A 22,286-nucleotide genomic window follows, 5' to 3' on the forward strand; every position below is an offset into this window, starting at 1 on the left:
CCTTTGTTGTCTTGCCTGTTACATTCAAATTTGTCAGTCTCCCCTCAGCAGAAGAAACATACCCCCAAAACTGAAGGCCTGTCACTTGAAAGAGTGTCATCATCTGTCTACTTTGGGAAATGCATGCAGGATATCCCTGAGACTGTTTAATCTGTTTGTTCAGGTTCTTGTTATGGTTAGAAGGCAGCCTAGCCATTTGTCAGTAGCTGAAGTACATCTGTTAATGAGTATATCTTGAGCTCCACCCTGAGTGTGGCAGGACCATGCAACATGACTAGGTGCCAGTCTTTCCTTCTGTCTCTGGCAAAGGGACTAGTTACATGTGTGACTGCACATATGTGGTCAAGTAACAGAAGCACCATGATTAATAACACAGCAAATGCTTCTCCTGTACATTAACCAGCTCAGTATGTTGGAGATGAGATGGATGCACTGGAAAGTATGGCTTTTTTAGTCAAGTATTTGTGTCATAAGAATCCCTCCATTTACCAGGCAGTAGATCTATTTTATCATGTGTGTTAACATGAAGGCTTGTTGTGTGCTTTGTTGCAGCACCCACTCTTGGTTGAACACTTTCCAGACGCATAAGAATGATGATGATTTTTCCAGGCATTTAATAATCTGTAGAATATCAAATACTGTGTGGGTGGAGGAAGAGAAATTCTAACAAACAAATTTCACTCATTGTATGCAGAAGCTAGTTCACACAGTGTAGTATGGTAGGAATAGACCTTTGATTGCAGAATAGGTACTTGATTGCTTGGACCAAACTGGCTGGATGAGAATCTAACAAACAAATAGGTGGAGTGATATGGACCAGGAACAGACAGAGTACAGACCTTGAGAAAGGTGAACAAAAATAGGAAGGGGAAGAGTTTGAAAGTAGAGACAAGAAGCTTAAATCAGATATCAGTAAAACCAAGGAACAAGAATTAAACAAGAATTAACAAAGTCAAACCAAAAGACAAGAAAAACAGGCTTATAGCAGTATTTTTAATGTTTAAAGGAGACTTCATGTGACATGTTATGACCTAGATGTTATTATCACTGCTGCAGTTGGCAAGACAGTTAATATACCATCATTGTTTATTCTCTAATTGTTTCCTGTACTGGAAAGATGCCATTAGCTGTTAGGGAGGTTCCTTCTTTGTGTGGCTATGTTCTGTCTGCTTAGCCTAGCATCTACTGGATTTAAAATTTTATGCCAAACATTTCACATGGGAAAAAAGCTAAATTAAAACAAGGGAAGTACAATTGTATGGTGGAATGATCCCTGTCAGTCCTGCTTACATCAAAAAGGCTCCTGTTAAGTAAGACATGAATCATGTTAATGAGTTGTGTGGGCAGTTACGTGATCACAGTTTCAATCACAAGTTTAAGTAGGTTTTATGCTGTAGAAGATTAGGCTGAGTTAATATTAAATAATTCTCCTCTCAGTCATTTAAAAATTGTATCTCCTCTGAAATATTCCTCATTTTATGAAGTTCAGCAAACTTTTGTCTTTTCAATATTTCTGATTCCCTCCTGACATACTTATCATTTATTTAGATATGACTGGAAATGCTGAGTACTGTGAATAATATTCCTAGTGTTCCTAGAACTATATTATTGCTGCTTGAGGATACAGGGCATCTTTGAATGCAGCCTCATCATTAAACTGTTTTCTAAACTGTTGTATATTGAACTACTGTCAGATTTGCAGTATCTCTTTTCCTTCCCTCCTTTCCTTGTTCATTCTTGTTTTGCAGCTTTTTCCCTCAGATCGTTTTCCCACTAAATGTGCTAACTGCCATTTTTCCTATTTGAGTCTTGTGATACTGATGAGTCAAAGTCTCAGTGTAAGCAAAACAGAACAACCATTCTAAAAGCAGTAGTCTGAGCTGATTTATACCAGCTGAAATTTTGTCCCCATGTTTCTGATCCTGTCACTATTATTAGAATTATGGTAACACCCAGCTGTATTAACTATCTTTCCAATACAATGATATAGCCCAATCCTTGCCCCAGAGAGCTAGCAGGACCAAGAGAAAAAAAAAACAGAAGGCACCAAGTCAACTGAATAAAGTATATTTTTTTCTTGCTCTGAAGAATTTACCAAAGAGGACATGATTCAGGACAGTCTGTGCATACCATATGCTTCTTCTTCTTTAAGACCTCAAGATACTCTTCTTAGTGCAGTTTAACACTGTGGTAGTTAATAGTACATTTTGAGCCTGCTCTTTATTGCCACTTTGTGAATTTTCAGTTCAACTGACCGTTGTATCCAAACTGATTTAACTGAATGCATTAGTATGTGTTCAAAATAATTTCCACTAAACAATTTATATGACTGGAAAGGTCTTCCAAGGCTCTTAATTCTCTGTATTTTTGCAATGTTATCTGAAACACAACTGCTTTTCTAAAAGTGGTTGGTTGTGTTTTATTTGGTTTACTTTTTCTTTTTTAAACTTAGAATCTCTTTATTGTTTATTGCTTATAAACATCTCAGTTTGCAGTGTCAGGGATTTGGAACTAGCTGCACGGATCTTTATGCAATACATGTGTGTGTGCATCTGTCTGTCAGTTCTCATACACTGCTGAGTCTCTCATCTTTTTCAGATTTGCTGATCCAATTGAATGCAAATGACTGGGGGATAGAAATCTCACAGCAATGTTTCATACAAATTACATTAAAATCAAGAGCCATATATCTGGGAAGGGGGTTTGACTACTGTTCCCATTAAGGCAATGGCTTCATTATGAGACCACTCCTAATTAGACGGCACATAATCCAACACAAGAATGCCCAGACCTATGAAGGGAGGCATAATTTGGGGTATGCTTTATATTAGATACTGTAAGGCAGATTTGCAGGAAATGAGCTTCATTGCCTCCTCTGGTCACACAGTGAACGTGTTTTTGCTTGCAAAATTTGTTCCATTACTGTGGTAGGGATGGGTGTTAGGTACAGGGATGGTAAGGGCCAGGAACATTCTTTCTGTTTTTGAAGACCATTAATATATCTGCTTTTCTTTAAAGTACTGAACTACCTCTGCTTTTAATCACTAACAGTCCCAACTTAGCTGCTACTGACTAATACTCTTAGATGTTCATTGTCCTTACTGACAAGGTGTACACAGTGAGATTTTCTAATTAAAAATTTTCCTTTTTTTTGTAGAAGGAATACGTTGTGTATGGTGTTGTAGATGTTGAAACAAGAAATATATTGCTTCAGTCTGTGATGTAGGGAAAAATACTTTCTGTCAGTGCTTTCTTCATGGGCAAGACAGGGTTAATGCTGTTCCTCCTCCCCAGAAAATTGTGTGCCAGAATTAACTCACTAATAATTTACAGAAATTTTAGCTAAAATGTCTTACAGCTTTTTTAGTATTTTTCAGATTTGTAGCCCTAGAGACTTGTTAGGATAGCAAATGTCTCCTCAACATCAAGTTAAATCTGCCAGCCTGGGAATGTAATTGAAAGTTTTTCTCTTGAAGCGGCAATAGTTGTAGACTGCTACATGATTCAGGATCTGTCAGGGTTTGTCTAGGCTTCTGCTTTCTCTAGACCCTTAGTCTTCAGAATCATGAGTGATAAGGTCTGTCTCCTATGTTTTGGATGTGCTGAAAGCTTCCCAACCCTTCCTTTGTGTGGTCGGGCTCTGCTCTCCCCAACTGTCCTCTTTATTTGCACAGAAGCTTCTCCTGGTTTCCTGTCCTGTCCCCATGGAGTTCACAGCAGGGCAGTATACTTTGTAGCTGAATCCAGAAGCTGTGGTCCTTGTCAGCTTCCAGTCTCTCCATCCTTGCCTGGAAGACAGCCAGAATCTCAGCACAGTATGGAGACAAAGGCATTTTCAGAAGTCTAACCCCCAAGAAAAATATCCATGACCTTTCTTTAGGCAGGTTTCAACAGTTTTTGCTGATCAGGCTTCGTTAGAGATCCATGCTTGCTGTTTCTTCAGAGTCATGGGTCTCCTTGCCAGCGCATATTAACACAAACAAAGGGTTATGACTGTATGTGTGGTGAACTTCAGGATTTTAGTGATTTTGGTAACAAGAAAAAGAACTTCCAGGAAAAATGCATAATATCAAAATAACTTCTAGGAAATATGGATAATATCATTTCACAGTGAAATGTCACTGCTGAATAAGAAGTGAGTGCAGTGACTTGAGGGTCTCCGTCCCAACCCTACGATGTGTCAGGTTCTGAGATGCAAGAGACTAAGTTCCAAGTTCCATTGTAGTTTGTTTTTCTGGGGAGAGGTGGGGTGTGACTGCTATTTTCCAGACTACTGCACTAGCTTCCTTATTGAGAATCTGGAAGCTGCAATCAAGGTAGAGCTTCAGGGAAGGGAGAGGTTAAGAAGGATTGGGAGCCCGAGGGTGTCTTGTCAGTGAGCTCTAGTTAGGAAACAGGCCTGTTTTGGCTCCTGCACTTCCTTCTCTCCCTAGAGCTCTACCTGTCAGAAACGCCTTCCCACACAGCACTGCTCTGCCATTTGCCAGAGAATTGCGGGGGAGAGGGGCTTTTCCTGTCTGTGTGCTGAGACTCAGCCAGCTCTCAGACTGTGGTTTGCTCTGGAGCCTGGAGCTCATTTGCTGTGGCTTTGTGTATTTTCCACTCGAGGAGAAACTGAGGACAAACTCAGTGAAGGGCATTGTTCCCAGGGTCACACAGAGGGCTCAGCTCTTCCCCTTATCTCCTATCACTGACCTCTAGATGCCAAATTACAAGGTTATGGTATTGCCTCTGTTCTGGGAATCCAGCTGACTTCGAGGAAAGACAAAGCAGAGCTCCCAGTAGGTTGCTCCTTTCTGAAGAGAGTTTAGCAGTCTGCAGAGCTCCCATAGAGGAAATATTCTCCACTCCCTGCTTTGCCAGGCCATAGCTCAGTTCTCCAGTGTCTCATAACATGCAGATCCTTTTGTTCCCAGTGTCACATCTCCAACAAGCTTACTCTCCCACATGCTATAGGAATAGAAATATTTTCTGTTCCCTCATATTACTGGGGATTTCCTTTTTGTCGGTGGTGGAGTTAAAGTTCCCTTTTCAGAAGAAGGTACCCTAGAGCTTTTCTATTACTCCAAGCACCTACACAGTTAGACAAAATAAGTAGCATTGTATCATCTTCCCCATAACCTTTCTCTTTCCTAGAACTGTGTCTCAATCCTACCTCCCACATAAAGAATAAATTAGCAAGGTAATACAGAAAGTCAGTGTACCCAAGTATTTACTTTTTTGTGGATGGAAGCCCACTGCATGATTAGATTGAGTATTGGGCCTCCTGTTTTTTAATCCGGAATAGTAGAATTCTGTGGCAGTAGTGAGGTTGTCTGCCTTCCTAGAAGCTAGTCCTGGTTTCCAAGGGCATAAAATTCACTGACATAACAACTTAACTCTTTATGTGTGGGACTTTCCCTGGAGCCCTCAGGTTGCCTTCACCAGGCAGATACTGTCCCTCACAAAAGTGTCACCCATCTCCATCAGCATTCTCAGCAGTGTTCGCAGAGGTAATCACCAATTACTATGGGATTTTTTTCTTTTTTTACCCAGGCTGTTTTTGCCAACTTCTCACAGTCCAGCACCAGTCATATATCTATGCCAGCTGGCTCTGATGCCCGCAAGACATCAAATGCCACTTCTAGTATCCAGAAGGCAGCCAGTTTGCACAAAGTGATGCCATCCCAGAGTACAGCTCCTCAGCTGGTTCCAAAGCCTCCAACAAACCACAGACAGGCAGTGATCAGAAAGGCTGCAGCCCAGAGGATGTCCAAGTAAGTTTTATCTCTTCCGTCCACAATAGGGAGTTGGCACTGGTTCCCGATAAAATTAATATTGGAGAAGAAACTGTGTACATCTGACTCTGACAGATCTTTTTGGCTGTGCTGTGCAGGATAAATCTCAGAATAATCTGAGGTGTCTGTACTGAAATAAGCATTGCACTGTGCTGCAGTTGTGTGTTTCATAGGGGTATGGAAGGTAACTTTAACAGTATACAAAGGTAAGGATACGGAAACTGTCATTCAGTAATGTAAATACAGGCTGCTAGTGGCATTTTGGATGCCCAGGGCTATTCCACCTGACTTTCAGCTGCTCTTCCAGATGAGTACAGGTCTTCTGAAGTTCTTGTGTTGTATCTGTCAGTCCCATGCAGATGTCTCAAAGAACTTGAGAGCTCCAATTAAGGTACATCTATGTTTAGGCACTTAAGTCACTCCCTCTGTCTAATCTTTGATGGGGGCTAGAATCTAGAAGAGGGTGCCAAAAAAACCCCAAAACCCCCCAAAAAACCAAAACAAAACAACAAAGCAATTCAATACCTTTAACAAGATAGTCTGCCCTTGAGCCAAGTTTTCCCATAAATTTAACACACCATGTTGGATTTAGGCCTTTAAGCATAAGTGTTTATTTCATTTGAAATGCTTATTTTGTGCCTGATGTAATGATAGCTTTTCTCATTAACTATAGAAATCCTTCTTTTTGCTTTCAGTAAGTTTTTAGTTAAATAATGCTTGCTATTCTAAGGTAAGTGGATGGATTTGACAGTTATCTTTAAAAACAGATGCTATCTTTAGAAACAAACAAAAATATTCCCTGTGAAACTTTGCTTACTGATTATAAGTTAACTTCCTTTCCATTTCTTGATATGTCTTCTCTTTTGTGCATTATGAGAAAATGTGAGCAAGACTTCTGGGTTTTTACCCTCCTCAACTCTCTGCTTATCTCCTGTTAAATGGCAGAACTGCTTTAGTCTAAATCCTTCATCAGGTTTTTCCTCATATATCCTCAGACTTGTTTCATCCTGAAAAATTGATTTCATAACTTCCTTCCTTGTACTTACTCTACAGCCAGAAGAGTTGTAAAGCTTTCAGAGCAAGCTCCTGTGAGGTTTCCTGATTCTGTTTTCACTTCCTGCTTAAAGAGAGAAGTTTTAGTTTTATGTTACTGATGAAAGACACCTCATGAAGATGCAGTCACTGTGTGTGAATCAAATCTGGAACCACAAGGCATATTTAAGGAACTTGGACAGAACTGCTTTGGGGAAGTTTGTGTATTTGCTGCCTGTACTCTTGCTATCTTAAGAGATAGCACACCGAGTTAATCCCCCAAAACTATTTAAAAAGAAAACAAGATGTTAATAAATTTTGTCAGCTCAGCAAATGCAGATGTGAGCACCAGGTCTGTCAGGTATGCTCTGGTGGCTTTGCTATCTGATTTCTTTCATGTTGGGTGGCTCTTGTTAGTACAGGTGACAGGCTATGTCAGTGGGTTTCTCTGCTGGGCAGCAGGGATGTGTATTTGAAGATGCCGGTGTGCTGTGCTCACTTCTTGGCAAAGGAAATGTTTATCCTTGTGAGATGGAATTGCAGCTCCTTGGACAGACTTTACTTTGCTGCATTTTTGTGGTTTCTGCTCTGTGACAGGCAGGAGTGTGGGAAAACCGGAAAAAGTTCAGCACCAAAAATGCACAGAAGGGGGAAAAAAAGCAAAAGATTTCTTCAGAATTTCAGAAAACGAATCCAAGTATTGAAGGCTGCAAGGAGCCGCTCCGGAAATATTTTCCAAGTTGCCTTTCAGTCTCCAGCACAAGGCTCCAAACCCATTCTTGCCATTCATGGGATCTTGCAGTAACATTTTTTCACTTACATGGAAAACAACAGTGCCTAGCTGTAGTTCCAGCACACTGAGAGCTGATCGTTTAAAAACTGCTTTGTCTCAGACTAATTTAATCCATTCATTGTTGTCAGGAAAAGACCAGATACACATCTACAGAGGAGAGTGAATGGAGAAAAGCCTCTGTGTCAAAGGAACATGGACTAGAGGAAAAGATGTCCTACGTGCTTCAGCCTGTTTTCTACAATTCCTATCATAATTTGTACAGAGTATTTTCAGACACAGTGTAGTCTGCTTTCAAAAAAGTCTAGTGGTAGAAACTTTGTGTGCTATAAAAATCTATTTAGGAATCTAGACAACCTTTTAATCACCTAGTTTCTCCTGATGTGCTGAATTTTTCTTTTGAATTCTTTTCTGACTTTTTCCTTTGTTTCATCCTGTTGTACCTTGTTCCTCCTTCCTGAACCCAAAACACTTTCTCATGTAAATACTTTCCATCTTTTGAATATTCTTTTACTTCTTGGAGTAACCTAATTTCGCTTAGACTTGTTGAGGTATGTTAACGTCAGATAGTAGTTCTACTTGCCAAGTCCTTAATTGTCTTGAATTTACTGTATTTTCTTCAGTTTGTCAGAGTGCTTGGGCTGTGACACCCAAAAGTGTACTTTTCCGGTGAGACTACCATGTCCTTAGGTTATGACATGGCAAATATCCCTCTCCATAACATCTTTTTGGCTGCTTCATTTGTCTGTCAGGTCACTTTTGATTTGCTGCCTTCTCTCACTCCCTAATACTTCTTGGCTGTTTTTCTGATATCTTTCCTCAAAGAGGATCTCAGGGCTATGTATTATTTACACGAGACTCCATGAAACTAATCCTATTCTGTTGTTAAAGCTCTCATGTCTCTTTCTCCCCCCATATATTTCTGTAATATTTATTTTATTACTGTAATATTTATTTTATTACCAGACTTTATTTCTGTTTGCTCTTGCACTGCCTGGCTTTTGTTTCACATCTTAATAAAGATCATCTTTTTGAAGTTGTTTCTAGAATCCATCCCAGGACTGTGATGACAAAACTAAAATCAGCTTTGTCTCTTTGACCTATCTCCTCCTTGCATGCATTATCAATTCTCTCCCAGCCAGCACATGTGGCTTCCAGAAAAGGAAGAAACAAGTAGAAAACTCAACTACTAACAGAATGAGATGCTAAAGATGAACATTACTGACTAATTCAAAAACTGTCTAGTAACTTGGACGCTTTCCTGGTTGAAACATAAAGGAAAAAAGTAATGGAGCAGCCAGACAATTCAGTTTTGTCTTTTCAGTTCCTGGCTTCTCTTGTTTTTGTAGAAGGTGGTAGGTTGACTTTATAATGGGTTGTGTCCAAAGCGGACTCCTTGCTTAAACTAACAGAGTGGAAAACTGGGGCCCGTATTAAGATGTGGAAAAAGACTAACTGGGAGAAATTATTTAGTATGCAGCTCTGTGCTGAAATACAGTGCCATAAAATGGTCTCACAGGGCTCTATAGTTTTGATCAAATGTGCTTGTATCACCAATAGATAGTTTTTGAACAGCTGATGCAACAAACTCTTTTTTCTTTCCCAGAGTCAGACTGGGTCTTTCCCACTGCTCATGTTGCCACTACTTTTGTCAGGTAGTGGTTCTATGAACCATGAAGAGACCTGCTGATATTTTGAGATAGAGATCACAGATACAGTATTTATAAGCAATGGAATGAAGCAGATGTTCCCTGGAAGCAATATTTAGGGTTATACAGTCTTCACATTACAGATGACAGCATGCAAAGTAGAAAAATATATTTGCTCAACTGTTCACAAGAGTGAACTGGTGGTAGATGAAAAATCTTTCTGCTTTTAGGAATGCCTAAGTTGTAATAAATACACATTTCTGTGCTATCATTCACATAGTAACTTCTCAGAAACCTTCTCTCTGTGACAGTGTCAAGAAGAGTAAGGCTTTGAACAACGTGTGAACAGAATCAGCAGTCAAAGAAAACATCTTAGAAAAATTGATCTGTCAATATTAGACCACTGTATATAAAGAGAGGAAATGCTAGGTGGGGAAAAGGAGCATATTGTTCAAGATGTTGTCAGAGAGAGACCAAGCTCACCAAGTTTACCAGTAGTAGATTGGAACATTACAAACTGTTGGGGATATTGATCAGCATGGCATAATTTCTTGTACTGAACATCTCTGTAAATGTCATAACTCTATTCAGGAAGCCTTTCAAAATAAATATTCCTTTCAAGTCCCACCACCACAGAACAAAAGTCTTTCTGTGTGCTCTTTTGTTTTACATGGTGCCAGCAGTAGAAGAGCCAAAGTTCTTCTCTATTGCAACTAGTACAGAAATAGGGTAAGAGGGGATCCATTTCTCTAGGGTTCAGGAAATCCATCCCAGAGTGGGGAGGAGTTCTGACTGCAGTTGGACACAGAAGTAGCCAGCTTTTCTAGGATCCACTGGCCAAGCCTAGCAAATGTGCCAAAAGCAGATGATGATCACAGAGTGAGGCCCTGTAAAACACTATGGCTCTGTTTTGTATCCTGTATTGCCCATGTGTGAAATTTCTTTAGTGAGCTAGGTACATCACACACAGAAACTGAGTGCCCACTGATAAGAGGACAGGCAGCAGAACACCCATCTGACAGTTACTGGAACCCCTTTGACTGTTTTGCTGCTGCTGTACTGCAGCACACTTGTTTTTTCAGCTCCCGAATATCTGGGTTAATCAGGCTGCCTGACCCTCAGACATTTTTGGCAGTAAAAGCAGTGCATCTGAGAGACATGCCTTGATTTAACACCCTGACACAGCTGGGCTCACTAGACCTGTAGCTCGTAGCCCTTGGCTAGCCTCAGATCATACACACAGATACACATGCAGGGTACCCCATCCAAGAACAAAGAGGAACAAGCTTCCCTGGCTCTGGGTCTTTACATCTGCTGCTGTCCTCTTGTCAAATCTGGGCTTTTTGTGGTGTGAGTGTGTTAGTGTCAGATCAGTCTGGTTCCAGTGGACCTTTAGATGAATCTGTAGAAATGTTCCAGTGGACCTTTAGATGAATCCCAGAAATAAGTTATTAAAACAAAGGTGTTCAAAATTCAGTCAAAAAAATATCTTTCACCTGTGGAACAGAATTTGCAGTCCAAGGCTGGGCAGCTGAATGCTAGTCTAGTACCTAAATTAAGGAAGCCAAGTATCAGTTTTGAGGAGGAGTTAGCCAAATAGGAGATAGAAAAGAGCAATAATAGATATTTAAATGGAGGGGACAGTTGGGACTGTTTTTATTAATATTGAATAAGAAATGGAGAACATAACAATGGATTACACTGGAGAAGTGGAAGCAAAAACAACAGAGACATTGACATTAGGAAACTGAGAAAAAGCAGTAGGATTTCAGCCAACCCAAGGAGGAAGAAAGTGGAAAGGGATTACCTCAGTTTAAACAGTGAATATGTTCTGGCACTGAAGCTTTCATCAGGACAGCACAGAGACTATGAGGAAGTGATCTTAACTGGATGGGAGATCCCAGGAGCAGAGCTGAGAATGAGCTCTCAGAATGAGGTGACTGTTGAAACTGTAAGAATCAAGGTACCCCGTGTTGTGGGTAGGCAGAGAAGAAGGGCAAGTCTGTAGAGATAAAGAAATTCTCTGAACAATAAGGTAGAAGAATGACTGTTTCCTTTTATATTGTTATTGTACTTGCTGGCATTCTTGATTACTTTTTCAACTACTAGTCTTGCATTCCACTTACAGAAGGGTGAGCTGAATTTGGCTGCCAGTTGTGCTGTGTTAACCAAGGGGGCAAGCTAATTATGAGCATGGAACCACTATGTAAGAAGCATAAAGATCCATTTAGATTCTCAGCTTCCAGAAGGACCATGCAATATCAGGAAAAAAAAAAAACAAAAAAACCAAAACAATGAAAAACATAAATACAGATCCAAAATTCTCTCCAGGAGACAATAAACACAGAAACAGGCACCACATTTCACAATAGCATTTCTAATTAAGACTGACTGAAGTAAGGGGTTGTGGTATGCAAATGTATCTGCACCCTCTCCCTTCATGTGTATACTCCAATTCATTTCACTGAAATCCAGCTGAAATAAAATGCAGGAGTCCCTCACAGACCTTTTAGCTGTCAGAAACACCTGGTTTCTGGCAACTTGCTGACCTTGAAATTTGGAAGCAAAAGGTTTCAGATAAAACCATAGAAACTGCACTTGTTTAAACAGTGAATTACAATTTAAAGAGAGAGTAACAGTCAGTTGTCAGGGCATCCCACAGGGATTGGAGATCATGATGCTCTTCAGGGGAAGAGCTGACAGCAACTGTAACACTGCAGAGCTGAAGGATTGAAGGACTCTGGCAGAGATGAGTGTACTCGCAGAAAAGTCTGTAGTGATCAGAAATAAGTTGGGCCAGAAAGAACAGCAAGGAAGAATAAGGGAGGAGAGAACAAATCAGGAATAAAAGGATAATCGTATAGATTTTTAAGGACAGAATAGATGCTTGCAGCTGTATAGCTTGCCCTTCTCTTGTGAGTATACCCAGTTTTTCTGCAGGAGTAGATGGTCTCAGTTTGGTAATGAATCTTTCTGAGTCCAAGTGCAGTTGTAGTCTACAGAGTATAGTTTTGCTGTAACTCAGGTACTGAGATCAATGCAGAAGGATTTGCATAGGATATCTGCTTGAGGAATGGCACTGGATTACTGAAAATTAGATGCATCCCATGTATCTCAGTTTGCAAGATAAGTGAGAAATCTTGGCTAAATGAGCTCTCTCTGCTGAGGCAAGATGCAAAGACTTAACTCTTGAATCTAGTATGTTTTGACAGCATGTGCATTTCTGTGCAACAGTTGCTTAATCACTTTAGTTCAAATCATTGGACTAAGATGACCACAGCATTACTAGTTACAGTGTATGTTGGTGGTCCAAGACCATTTACTATCTTCTTTATTCTCCAGAATCAGCTTCCAAGGCATATGAGACAATTAAGTGTTTTAGCCACATGAAAGTTTCCCTGGTGGCTTGACTGTTCATTTGTCTTGCTCTGCTTTTTGGAGTCAGTTGCTATCACTGCCTTTTTTGTACCACATTCAGGCACAGCTTCATGGTTACAGTCCCAGTGAGATTATGTAAACTAGGGGAATTCTCATTTTTCTTGTTTGAGACTTTCATTCTTCCTTGCTATATCACTTACCTCTGTCTAATTTTATGATTTTACCTCTTAGGTTGACCTCCACTGAAAAGCAACTGAATGGATTCCAGAACAGCCTTCACAGTGCTGCACCCTGTGAGCCAGGGACATGTTCAACAGGTGAATGACAGTGCCAAAGATCATGAAAGTGGGGGTGGGTATGCTGGGATGCTTTCATCTTTTTCAAGAACTGGCAGGGAAAAAGCTTATCAACAAGAAGAAACACAGCTGCTTTTTCTACATGTAGTGGTTCCTAGGTAACAGTCTGGGTTCAGCTGTGCAGGGAATTTATACCCCCTGGGATTAAAAAGACTAAACAGAAGGGAGCATAGGCTGAGTTTCATAGAATTGGAAGACCCCCTTAAAATATGGCTGGGGAGGGAAAAAAAACCCACCTTGGCTCAAGTGGTTCCTTTCTGCTTTAGACTTGGCTCAAGATACCCTCTTGTTTAAGCTTGGCCTGTAATAAAGGGCCAGGACATACTTTACATTTTTCTTTGGTCTTGCAGAAAAGCTCTTAGTGCAGAAAGACATAGCTGAGACTTGTGAATCATCTGCATAATGAAGTCAAGTAGTAGAGGTGAAAGTATCTGATAGAAAATCACTGAGAGTTGCAGAATCAAATCTTTGTCTTTCCCTAGAGGCTAATTAATTCAAACAGGTTTATCTGCTGATAAGTTCTCAGCAAATGAAGACCCAGTCATTTTTGCAGACCTATTGGCTGGTAGAGAATAGTGTTGTAAACCCATACGACCTGGGGCTCACAGTAATTTGTGATCGTGTTATGGAATATGTGGACACATTATGTTCCAGAATGCTCTGAAAAAATATGTTTCTGATCTTCTGTTTTGAAATGGAATTGTGAAAACATGACTTTAATGTCACTAATGCAGTGATCTCTATGTTTTCAGAGGCTGAAAGAAAAGTTTGTGGAGGGGTTCATCTCTTGGATATTTATCTCTGAAATTAAAATATGACATTTCCTTTATTTATGTCAGTGATTTTTTTTTCTGATCCTCTAGCACAAACATTCAGCTAATGCGCTTAACATACAGTTCCAAATTGCCTCCCACACTTTACCACCTGCCAAAAACTCCAGTTATCCTACCAGAAATTTTATAGGATGAATGGCCACAGTCAGTATAAAATACCCTATGGTACCCTGTAACATGACAGTGTACTCTGGCATATAATGGCATTATCCAAACAAAGAATTATGTCAACCCTATATTATGTGTATAGCTGAATCAAAAGTTTTGGTCTACTGTATAGTGCAATTTAAGTTTTTAGTACAGTATATAAAGCCAGGTTAAATTTAGAAGTAAATGTAAAAATGAAGTTCTCAATATATTGACAAAATGGTTTGTTGAGTGGACTAACGTGAAGGTGTTTGTGTGCTGGATTCTGCCTTCTTTTTCACATTTTCAAGAGTACTATTACAGTTGTCACCCTGTAATTTTAACGTTTCCAAGAGTATCTTTCCATCTCCTCTGGATACTGTTATGTGTGTCCATGATAACTGTAGGTAGCATTTTGCTGTCCTTGCCCACTTCTGTGAATACCTACACAATACGTGCATGAAGATGGATGATAGTATTAACGATGGTATGCAACAGACAGAGTTGGAGGAATAATAGAGGCTAGATAACAACTGTGAAATTCAGGGTAGTCACTCCTCTGTGAATACTTGTAATCCAGTGAGAATTGAGAACTTCAGCTCATGTTTCCTTCTGTAGAACTGGTCTAGCTGCATTGTGCTAAACTACCCTCTCTGAAGCTGAAAAAAGGGTTAGGCTGCTATTTAACTGAGAGTATCAGGGCTTAGGTAAAACCCAGGTTTGGCTAGGGGTAGGCTCGTACAGCCATGGTGGGTGGGTCACTCAAAGCTTCCTGCTGCTGAAAGAGACCCATAGCTCCAAGAACAGGGCTAAATGTTACCGTGATTAAACTAACTAGAGCAAAATGTTTGTTCTTTGAAACTGGGGAATGATATTTTCTTCAGCTTTGCACCAAGCTACTGGTATGTGTCAGAGGCTGTTGTGCCCAGTTTGTGTCTCAGAAACTACTCTGCAGTAGTAGTCCTTGCTGCAGGAACAGATGTTTTTCTTCTTCACTCTCTCCATTCATTGCTTACACTAGGGCCCCAATTTCCCCTCAGCAGCAGTTTACTTGGGGTTACTGTTTCACATGTATTTAGTATCTTAGATACCAACTGGAGAGGTTGGACACACAAGTCATAAAGCAAATCACAGAATAAACTGCAAGCATTTAAAGATAGAAGGCTGTGAAAAACTGCAGATATAAAAGAGGAACGAGGCAGAACCTGTGTATAAACACATACACACAGATGATCAGAAATGTCTTGAGAAGCTTGAATAGGCCTTCTGCTCTAACAGCCCATCTGAGAATAGTTATGGGGCTCTGTGAAGAAGCATAAAAGTGTCACGAGTGATCTTACCTCAAGCCAGGATGTTGCTCAATGGAAGAGAGAATCGGGCAGTATGGAAACTTTTAACTAGACTGTCCAGAAGACAGTTCACTAATGGTTAGTGCTGCAACTGTAAAGTAGCAGCTGTAGACACTGTTGTGCAGTTGGCTCAGGCTCTTGAGAACAGATCCTTTGAAATAAAAGGGAAAATAAAAGTCAGCATTTCTGCAAGGTAGCTCAGGATCCTGAAACAAACCATCACTACAATGAAAGTAGCCTCATCCTAATTTCACAGAGGCAGAAGTTGTGGGAGATGTCTGTCACTGGTGTAATGAGAGAGAAGGCAGAGAGCCTCATGACTCTATACAGACAGGAATCTAAATTTGAAAGATAGCAAATGGGGGTTATTTGCAGTGTCTGAAGAGACAGGTTCTTAGCAAAATTTGTGGAAGTTTAGCAGGGTTTATTCTCATAAAGAAATACTAAGAATTACTACCTCTAGGGAACATTTAAATTGCTGTGACCTGAGTTTTCACTGAAGACCCAGCTGCTAGTGGGTTTCTGAAAATAGAGCCATTATCACATTGCTTTTTTTATTCTGTGTTACTTTGAGGGTCCCTCAGCATGACATTGATTGTTTCCTGTTTTGTGGAATTCAGCAATTCAGTTAGTATTATTGAAGGAGGGTGATTTTGAATTAAGGAACCGGTTCTCTTTTCAAAGTCTTCTTCAGAGTATAGCTTGCTGAGTAACAGCTAAGATAAGTACTGTAGCTCTTTGTTCAGGTCCAGTTTGTCTTTAGGAACCTGTGCTTGGTATATGGGGGCTGTGCTTGACTTCAGATGATGGTCAGGCTGGTCATTTTTGTTTTACTATATATTTTAGGAATATAAGATGTATGGAGGCATTTTGCCATGTTTTGCTGGTTTATTTTCCTTTCTTCTCTAGTGGCATTAGATAAATAGTGTGTGAATTTGTTTTCTCCAGAAAGTGAAGGTCTAGAAAAAAAAAGTCATTTTTCCACCAGAATTTAGCTTTTGAACAAGCTGGCAAGAAATACCAACGAATTTTTGTAGTTATGTGTCGTTCTCAAAATTCGAAATTGTTTCTATTGATTGTTTTTCATTTTTGAAAATACTAACACAGAGGAGGTTTTGGGGAGACCAGAGGATGAAGAGCACTTTATGAAAATATAGCAGCATAGTCCCAAGCAGCTTCTCTGTTCCTGAATTGGACTCTTGTCTGCAAGAGTCTGGAGATAGGAACAGTCTGAAAGTATAGTTAACCCCTCAGTGCAGCTGTAGAGTAGATGCTCAAGTTGATTTTATTTGGTTTGGTTTGATATGCAAAGGTTAACAGCAACTGTTGAGTTGCTGTATGAATGACACCTGTATTCTTTAGGCTTTAGTCCTTCATTTGCTGCCAGCTTCTTTAGAGTTTGTGACATTTTTATTTTAAAAGCTTCAGAAGACAGAACACCTCTGAGGTTCTGTTTTGCTATGACAAAAACATAAGGTACTAATAAACTATATAATTACTAACATGAATCGTTAAAACTGTGCAAGACTTGATGGCTCCAAACTTGACAGGACCTTAATCTTTCCTTTATCAGACTGATTAACAGTAATGCAGTTTTATTGTGCTGATGTTTATATTACTAGTGTCCACATAACTTTTCCACTGTATCTGCTGGGAGGAGAAAAAAACCCATAAGAATTAGAGGTCAAAATTAATAATATGCATTTCAAGTTTGACAGTGAAGACTGCTAATTCATGCAAAGTCTTGGATGTCTACCTAGTCTGGTTGAAAACATGAGCCCAAAACTAATTTATTTGTATTTTAGTTCTCTGGAGAATACTTGAGGCAGAAAGTGAGTGTCAAAACTCAGTCTGAAACTAGGATGAAACTTCTTGAGCTAGTTGGTATAGACTGGATTATATTTCCCATGATTCTCAGTTCTGTAGCTGTGCTGGGTTGCAGGGTGATGAACAGTTGTCTGTTTATTTTAGACATTCACCTGCCCCTGTATCTGCATGAATGCCAAGTCCATAAAGTATGCAACTCTTTGAAATAAAGTGTGTTATCATCTGTAAGGGCTTAAAACTGCATCCTGAACTGCAAAGAGACTAGAAGAATATGGGGATTAATAAAATGGTTTGGATCTAATCCATGTAGAAGACAGGCTGCTGTTCTTAATTTTCTAGTGATATCCTTCTTTAGGCTAAGGTGGAGAGCAGTGTCTGAATGCCATCCAAATATGATGGGTCTGTAAGCAGTGTGGTCCAGTGTGGAGCAGTGAATGGAGCCTGCTTGTAAACCAGTGACAGTAACGAGCACTTTTGTACTCACTCTTCTCACCATCTAGCATGCTCTAGATTTTTTTCATTTTACAGAAAATCTACAAGTAGACTGTCTATTTCTGAAGTTTTTTTTTTTATCCAAGATTATTGTATGGACCTTCAAAACAAGTTCATATTGGTATATGTCTTGTTATTGGAGACCTGAAATAAGAGTTAGCATTGGAGGTGCTAAGTCTTGACTGACTGTTGCCTACCCACAGCTTGAACATTATTCTTGAAATGCAGCCTCTTTAGATTCCTTTAGCAGGTGTGCAAATGTACAAGCTTCTAAATTGTCCTGGTCCAGGGAAAAAAGGGCAAGTAAACACAGCAGGCATATAAACAAGACACATACAATTACTTCATATTTTTTGCCAGATCTAAACAAACCAAAAAAAAACCATGTGGAATTTGGAGATTCTTTTATCAATGAGAATGTCTCAACTCTCTTGGAGCATAAAGGGTGGGGATGGGATGTAATATGCACTGTTACCACTGTGCATGGCCTGTGTCAGTCTTCCAGCCATTTGTTACAGTGGGGTGGAATTCCCAGCTGCCCAGCCTTGTCCAGACTTCCTCAGCTTCTGCCAGGTTCCCTGCAGCCTTGGAAAGCAGCAGATTGTTGAACACCAATGTGTTTATTTTTATGTTGTTACCACGTTCCCAGGAGGAACCTTGACTATGATTTCAGCTGGTCTCACCACACTGTCCAAATCCTTCATCAGGAGCAGCTGGGAATAGAAATCACTCAGGTTTCTACGCAGCACATTGCTGGTACACTTCCTCCTTCTCAGTAATCCTGTTAATTCCAGTCTTCATTTGCCACCCTCCTGGTTCTCTGTGTTGTTGCTGTGACTGACTGCACAAATGGTCTTCAGTTCAAAAGATGACCTTCAAATGGGCACCTCAAGTAACCTCTACCTCAGACTGCTTTGAAGACCCAGGCACAAGGTATCTTATGACACAAAAGAGAAACTTTTGATGTCGCTTCATTACTTATCCTAGTCCAGGAATGGACTCATGATGAGCTCTTCCACATAAATCCTTTCAGAACCACCTGTCTGGCTGAGAAGCTCTGGGTGGATCATTGAAGAGGGAGCTCCTGTGTGATATCCAGCATTTTGCATCAAACTTTTCTGGTGCAGACTCTCGCCCTGCATGTAGTCTTTGCTAACAGCAGCTCTGTCAGTATCTCTCTGTAATGCTGTCTCCATGCAGAGAAAGGATCATTGAGAAACAGAATTAGTCCCTTTTATCATACTTCGGAAAGCTGGGCTTGAGTTGAATCCTACTATTGTGCCTCCCTTTTTGGGAGGGCAAAGAATCAGTTACAATGGAGGATATTTAGTTGCACATTTGTTCTTATAGTTATCTTCCTAAAGCCATTGTTTTCTTAATGCATCACAGAAACATCCTGAATAATTTCTCTCTTACCGTACTGACTTCCACAGTTTTATGAAGAGAGCACACAGGAAGGGAGTAAAAATAATTTCACTCCCTTCTTTACTTGATCAGTCAGTCCCATGTCAGCTAGTGACACACAAGCCTCTAGTACCAGATGGGCCTGAAGGGAAAGGAGCATGGTAAAGAGGCTTTCTTATTACCCCATTTCTTAGTACTCTTTGGAGGGACAGGGAACCATTCTCTTATGACTAACAATGAGCAAATATTGATGTTTTGAATCAGTACCTTTAAAATAGATACAAGTTATCAGCAGGACATGACTATGTTTGAGTTCTGAGAAAAGTGTATGTCAGTCTCATTAAGCCTCAGCAGAGTGTAAAGTGCTGCCAGAAGCAGCATTCCAGGCCCTTCTCAGATGATAATATCCAACTCAGCCATCGCCTCTCAGATAGAACCGAGGGTTGGTGTTCACTTCTAATCATCAGAAATGACATTTATTCTTTAACTTGTGAGATCAACCTGCCTCTCACATCTTTAATCAACCTTTTGCCTTTCTTTTGTGAAAGGAAGGGGTTTTTTCCTGTTGCTGCTGATCTTATGCCACTGAAAGGACACTCCACATCTCAGGACTCTTCCTGAGAAAGCAGGAGAAAATGGAAAGAACAGTCTTTAGAGTCAGCTTCCCTATCTAAGAGCTAGAACTCAGCTTGAATTTTAGGAGCCTTTGCTTCTGACAAACTCAGAAGCAGGATAAGTGATGATTGCAGGCAGTTGGCATTTTTGCCCGACGGGAGACTTGGGCACTGCTTGTTCTTAGTAGTGAGGTGATGGCGAGCTGCCTGTGTTTCCTTGCTGTGTTGGAAATGTCCTTCAATATCAGGTGTGCAAAGACACAGGAGAGATTATATAATATTTTGGCTGCTTCTGTCTCACATCTGGTCCTTTGGCATTAAGCTACCTATAGAGGGAATGACTTTGCCCATCCAAATTGGATTTTGTTTTAATCTGGCGTTGTTTTATTGAGGCTAAAAATAGAAGCCAAAATGTGTGTGAATAAGCTAAAATGTGTATCTGAAGTTATGAAATGAAATGTGGGGAAGAGCCAAAGAAGAGGGAGCCACAGTGAACCACGGAGTAGAGAGGTGAATAAGAGAAATCAGAAAGAAAGCTGTCATGTACAGAAGGGCATTAGCAGATGAGATGAGTGTGTGGTGTCTTTAACATGGGCAGTAGGAAGGCTCATGCTGACTTCCACTAGTCAGTGAGTCTGCTCGCTGCTTTTTTATGCAGGAGGACTTCTCTGGAATACAGTTGTATGTACTGTTCATGGCATACACATCACACTCCCCACACACACTCAGACATCCACACCTCCCCACCCCCCAAGAAAATTGTTATGGCTTGGAACTGCTGCTTTCCCTTGCCTGCCTGGTCCAACAAGTCAGGTTGAAATTGTGCCCAAAATATGGGGGAGGGAGGGCTGGCTTTCTGTTGTCAGCTGTCCTGGCTTGCCAGTGTCAGTCACCCATGGATATAAATAAACCCCATTTATTTATTGCCTTTCTTAGTTATCCTATGTATTATCAAGAGAATGCTAAGCATCATTCTAAGATCAGAAATTTACTCTGGAATAAAAAAAAAATCTGAATTTCTAGGATAATCTTAGCTTTTCAGGGAGAAAGTTCCTGCTTTCAATACTTGATTCAGGAGACTTCAGTAAAGCTGCTCAGTTCTCCCACAAATTTTCTGTGGGTAAGATGAAACAGTCCAAACTAGCTGTAAGAAATAATAGCATAGGCTCGTGACCCAGTACAGTCGCCTAGCCTTGTGCTTGTTTCTGTTTTATTCCTGCAGCTTGGAAGCACACTAGATTAGGTGCTGGTTTGTGAGCAAGGCTATGTACATCTATGCTGGGAAAGTCTATATGGCAATGAATTTTAGTGTGCAGATATCTCTTAAATGACTTCATGCAACTCCTTTGATTTTCTTGTGACTCAGAATCATGTCCATAAAAGGGAGGTAATCCTTTTCTTCCCACTGTGACTGTTCTGAGTTTTTGAGGGGCAGTCATGGGTGACATAATAGTGTGTAAACATGTGGACAGACATATGGGCAGATACTTGAGACCTCATGGCAGGCAGAGAATAAAGGAGGCTCATGCTGTTGTATGTGGTGATTCACTGCAATGACTATCACTGGAGAGAATCAACCCTTAATGTTGGCTTCTGTCACCAATGAGCTCTTTTTCTGTTCCCACTACTCAACCAGAACCTCCAAATACTCAACTGCAAGGGGGTGGAATGCTCACCAATAGCTTTGAAAAACTTCAGAGCTTTATATACATTCATATTTATGAAATTACTGAATTGGCAACAAGCTCCACTCTTGATAGGAACGTACATATTTACTTGTAGACATAGGAATGCCCCTCTCTGTTCCGAGTCCTTGAGGTACAAGAATATACAATAACTCAAGGAAGGTGATTTTAACTCAGTTTGTGAGAAAAGACAAACTGTGCAATGCATTTCTCTAGGAAAAGGAAGGCACAAACAACTTCAAAACAGAAAAATGAGGTTGAAGTTGGCTGCCTTCTCTCATGGGCCTTTGTTTCCTTAATTTCAGCATACTGCCAAGGGATACATTTCTGGACTGGTATCCCGTCTTAATGCACATGGTTTTTGGTTCCTTCTTCAGTTTTCAAACTTTCTGTGTGGTGACATAGCTGGCAATTCCACTTTCTAAACATCTTTCCAGATCCTCTGTGCTCTGTGATGTTTGGCTGTATGCTGGGCTCTCAAGGAGAGTGACTATTTTCTTTAAATATAGCAATATTTTTAATACACATCTCTCAACAAATGTCACTCATGTTTAGGAGCAAGCTGATGTGCCAAATACACAGGACAAGCTTTACCTACTAGATTAGATGTAAAATGCAAGCTGTCCAAAATAAACTTGGTACATTTCTAAGTGTTTTGGTTTTTTCTTTTTAAAGGGCTGTCTAAGGATGTTTAAGTAAAAGAAGTGAAGATGACATTGACGTTTTCCCATAATATGCCGAAATAGTAAAATGCTGCAGTATGTAGAAATCAAAACTGTTTCTTTATAATAATTGGGTGGGGGAGGGGGCTAAATTCCATATTCCCAATTTGTTTCTTTTTAAAGATCAACCTTTCACACCCTTTGCTCTCCTGCAGCAAGGTCCTCAGCATGTGTTGGAGTGGGGAAGTAGACTCCCATGCAAGCAAATGAGTAAAAGACCCAAAGAAAGAAAGAAAGCATACTGATATGGGA

General features: G+C 40.2%; 1 protein-coding gene across 9 annotated transcripts in view; it reads left to right on the plus strand.

The window, feature by feature from the left end:
* TTLL5 (tubulin tyrosine ligase like 5) overlaps nucleotides 1-22,286 on the plus strand; it is a 124,182-nt gene that overhangs the window by 101,041 nt on the left and 855 nt on the right. For 6 of the 9 annotated variants that reach the window (XM_030948878.1, XM_030948877.1, XM_030948880.1 and 3 more), the window contains 3 exons: nucleotides 5,536-5,756; nucleotides 12,858-12,943; nucleotides 13,735-14,032. In XM_030948878.1, coding sequence (XP_030804738.1) covers nucleotides 5,536-5,756; nucleotides 12,858-12,943; nucleotides 13,735-13,787 — 360 coding nt within the window. In that variant the 3' untranslated portion in view covers nucleotides 13,788-14,032. Of the gene's footprint in view, nucleotides 1-5,535; nucleotides 5,757-12,857; nucleotides 12,944-13,734; nucleotides 14,033-22,286 lie in introns of those variants that run through there. The other 3 variants (XR_004060748.1, XM_030948881.1, XR_004060747.1) reach the window with 3 other exon arrangements.

The sequence above is a fragment of the Camarhynchus parvulus genome, chromosome 5 (genome assembly GCF_901933205.1).
Source record: "Camarhynchus parvulus chromosome 5, STF_HiC, whole genome shotgun sequence".
NCBI lineage: Eukaryota > Metazoa > Chordata > Aves > Passeriformes > Thraupidae > Camarhynchus > Camarhynchus parvulus.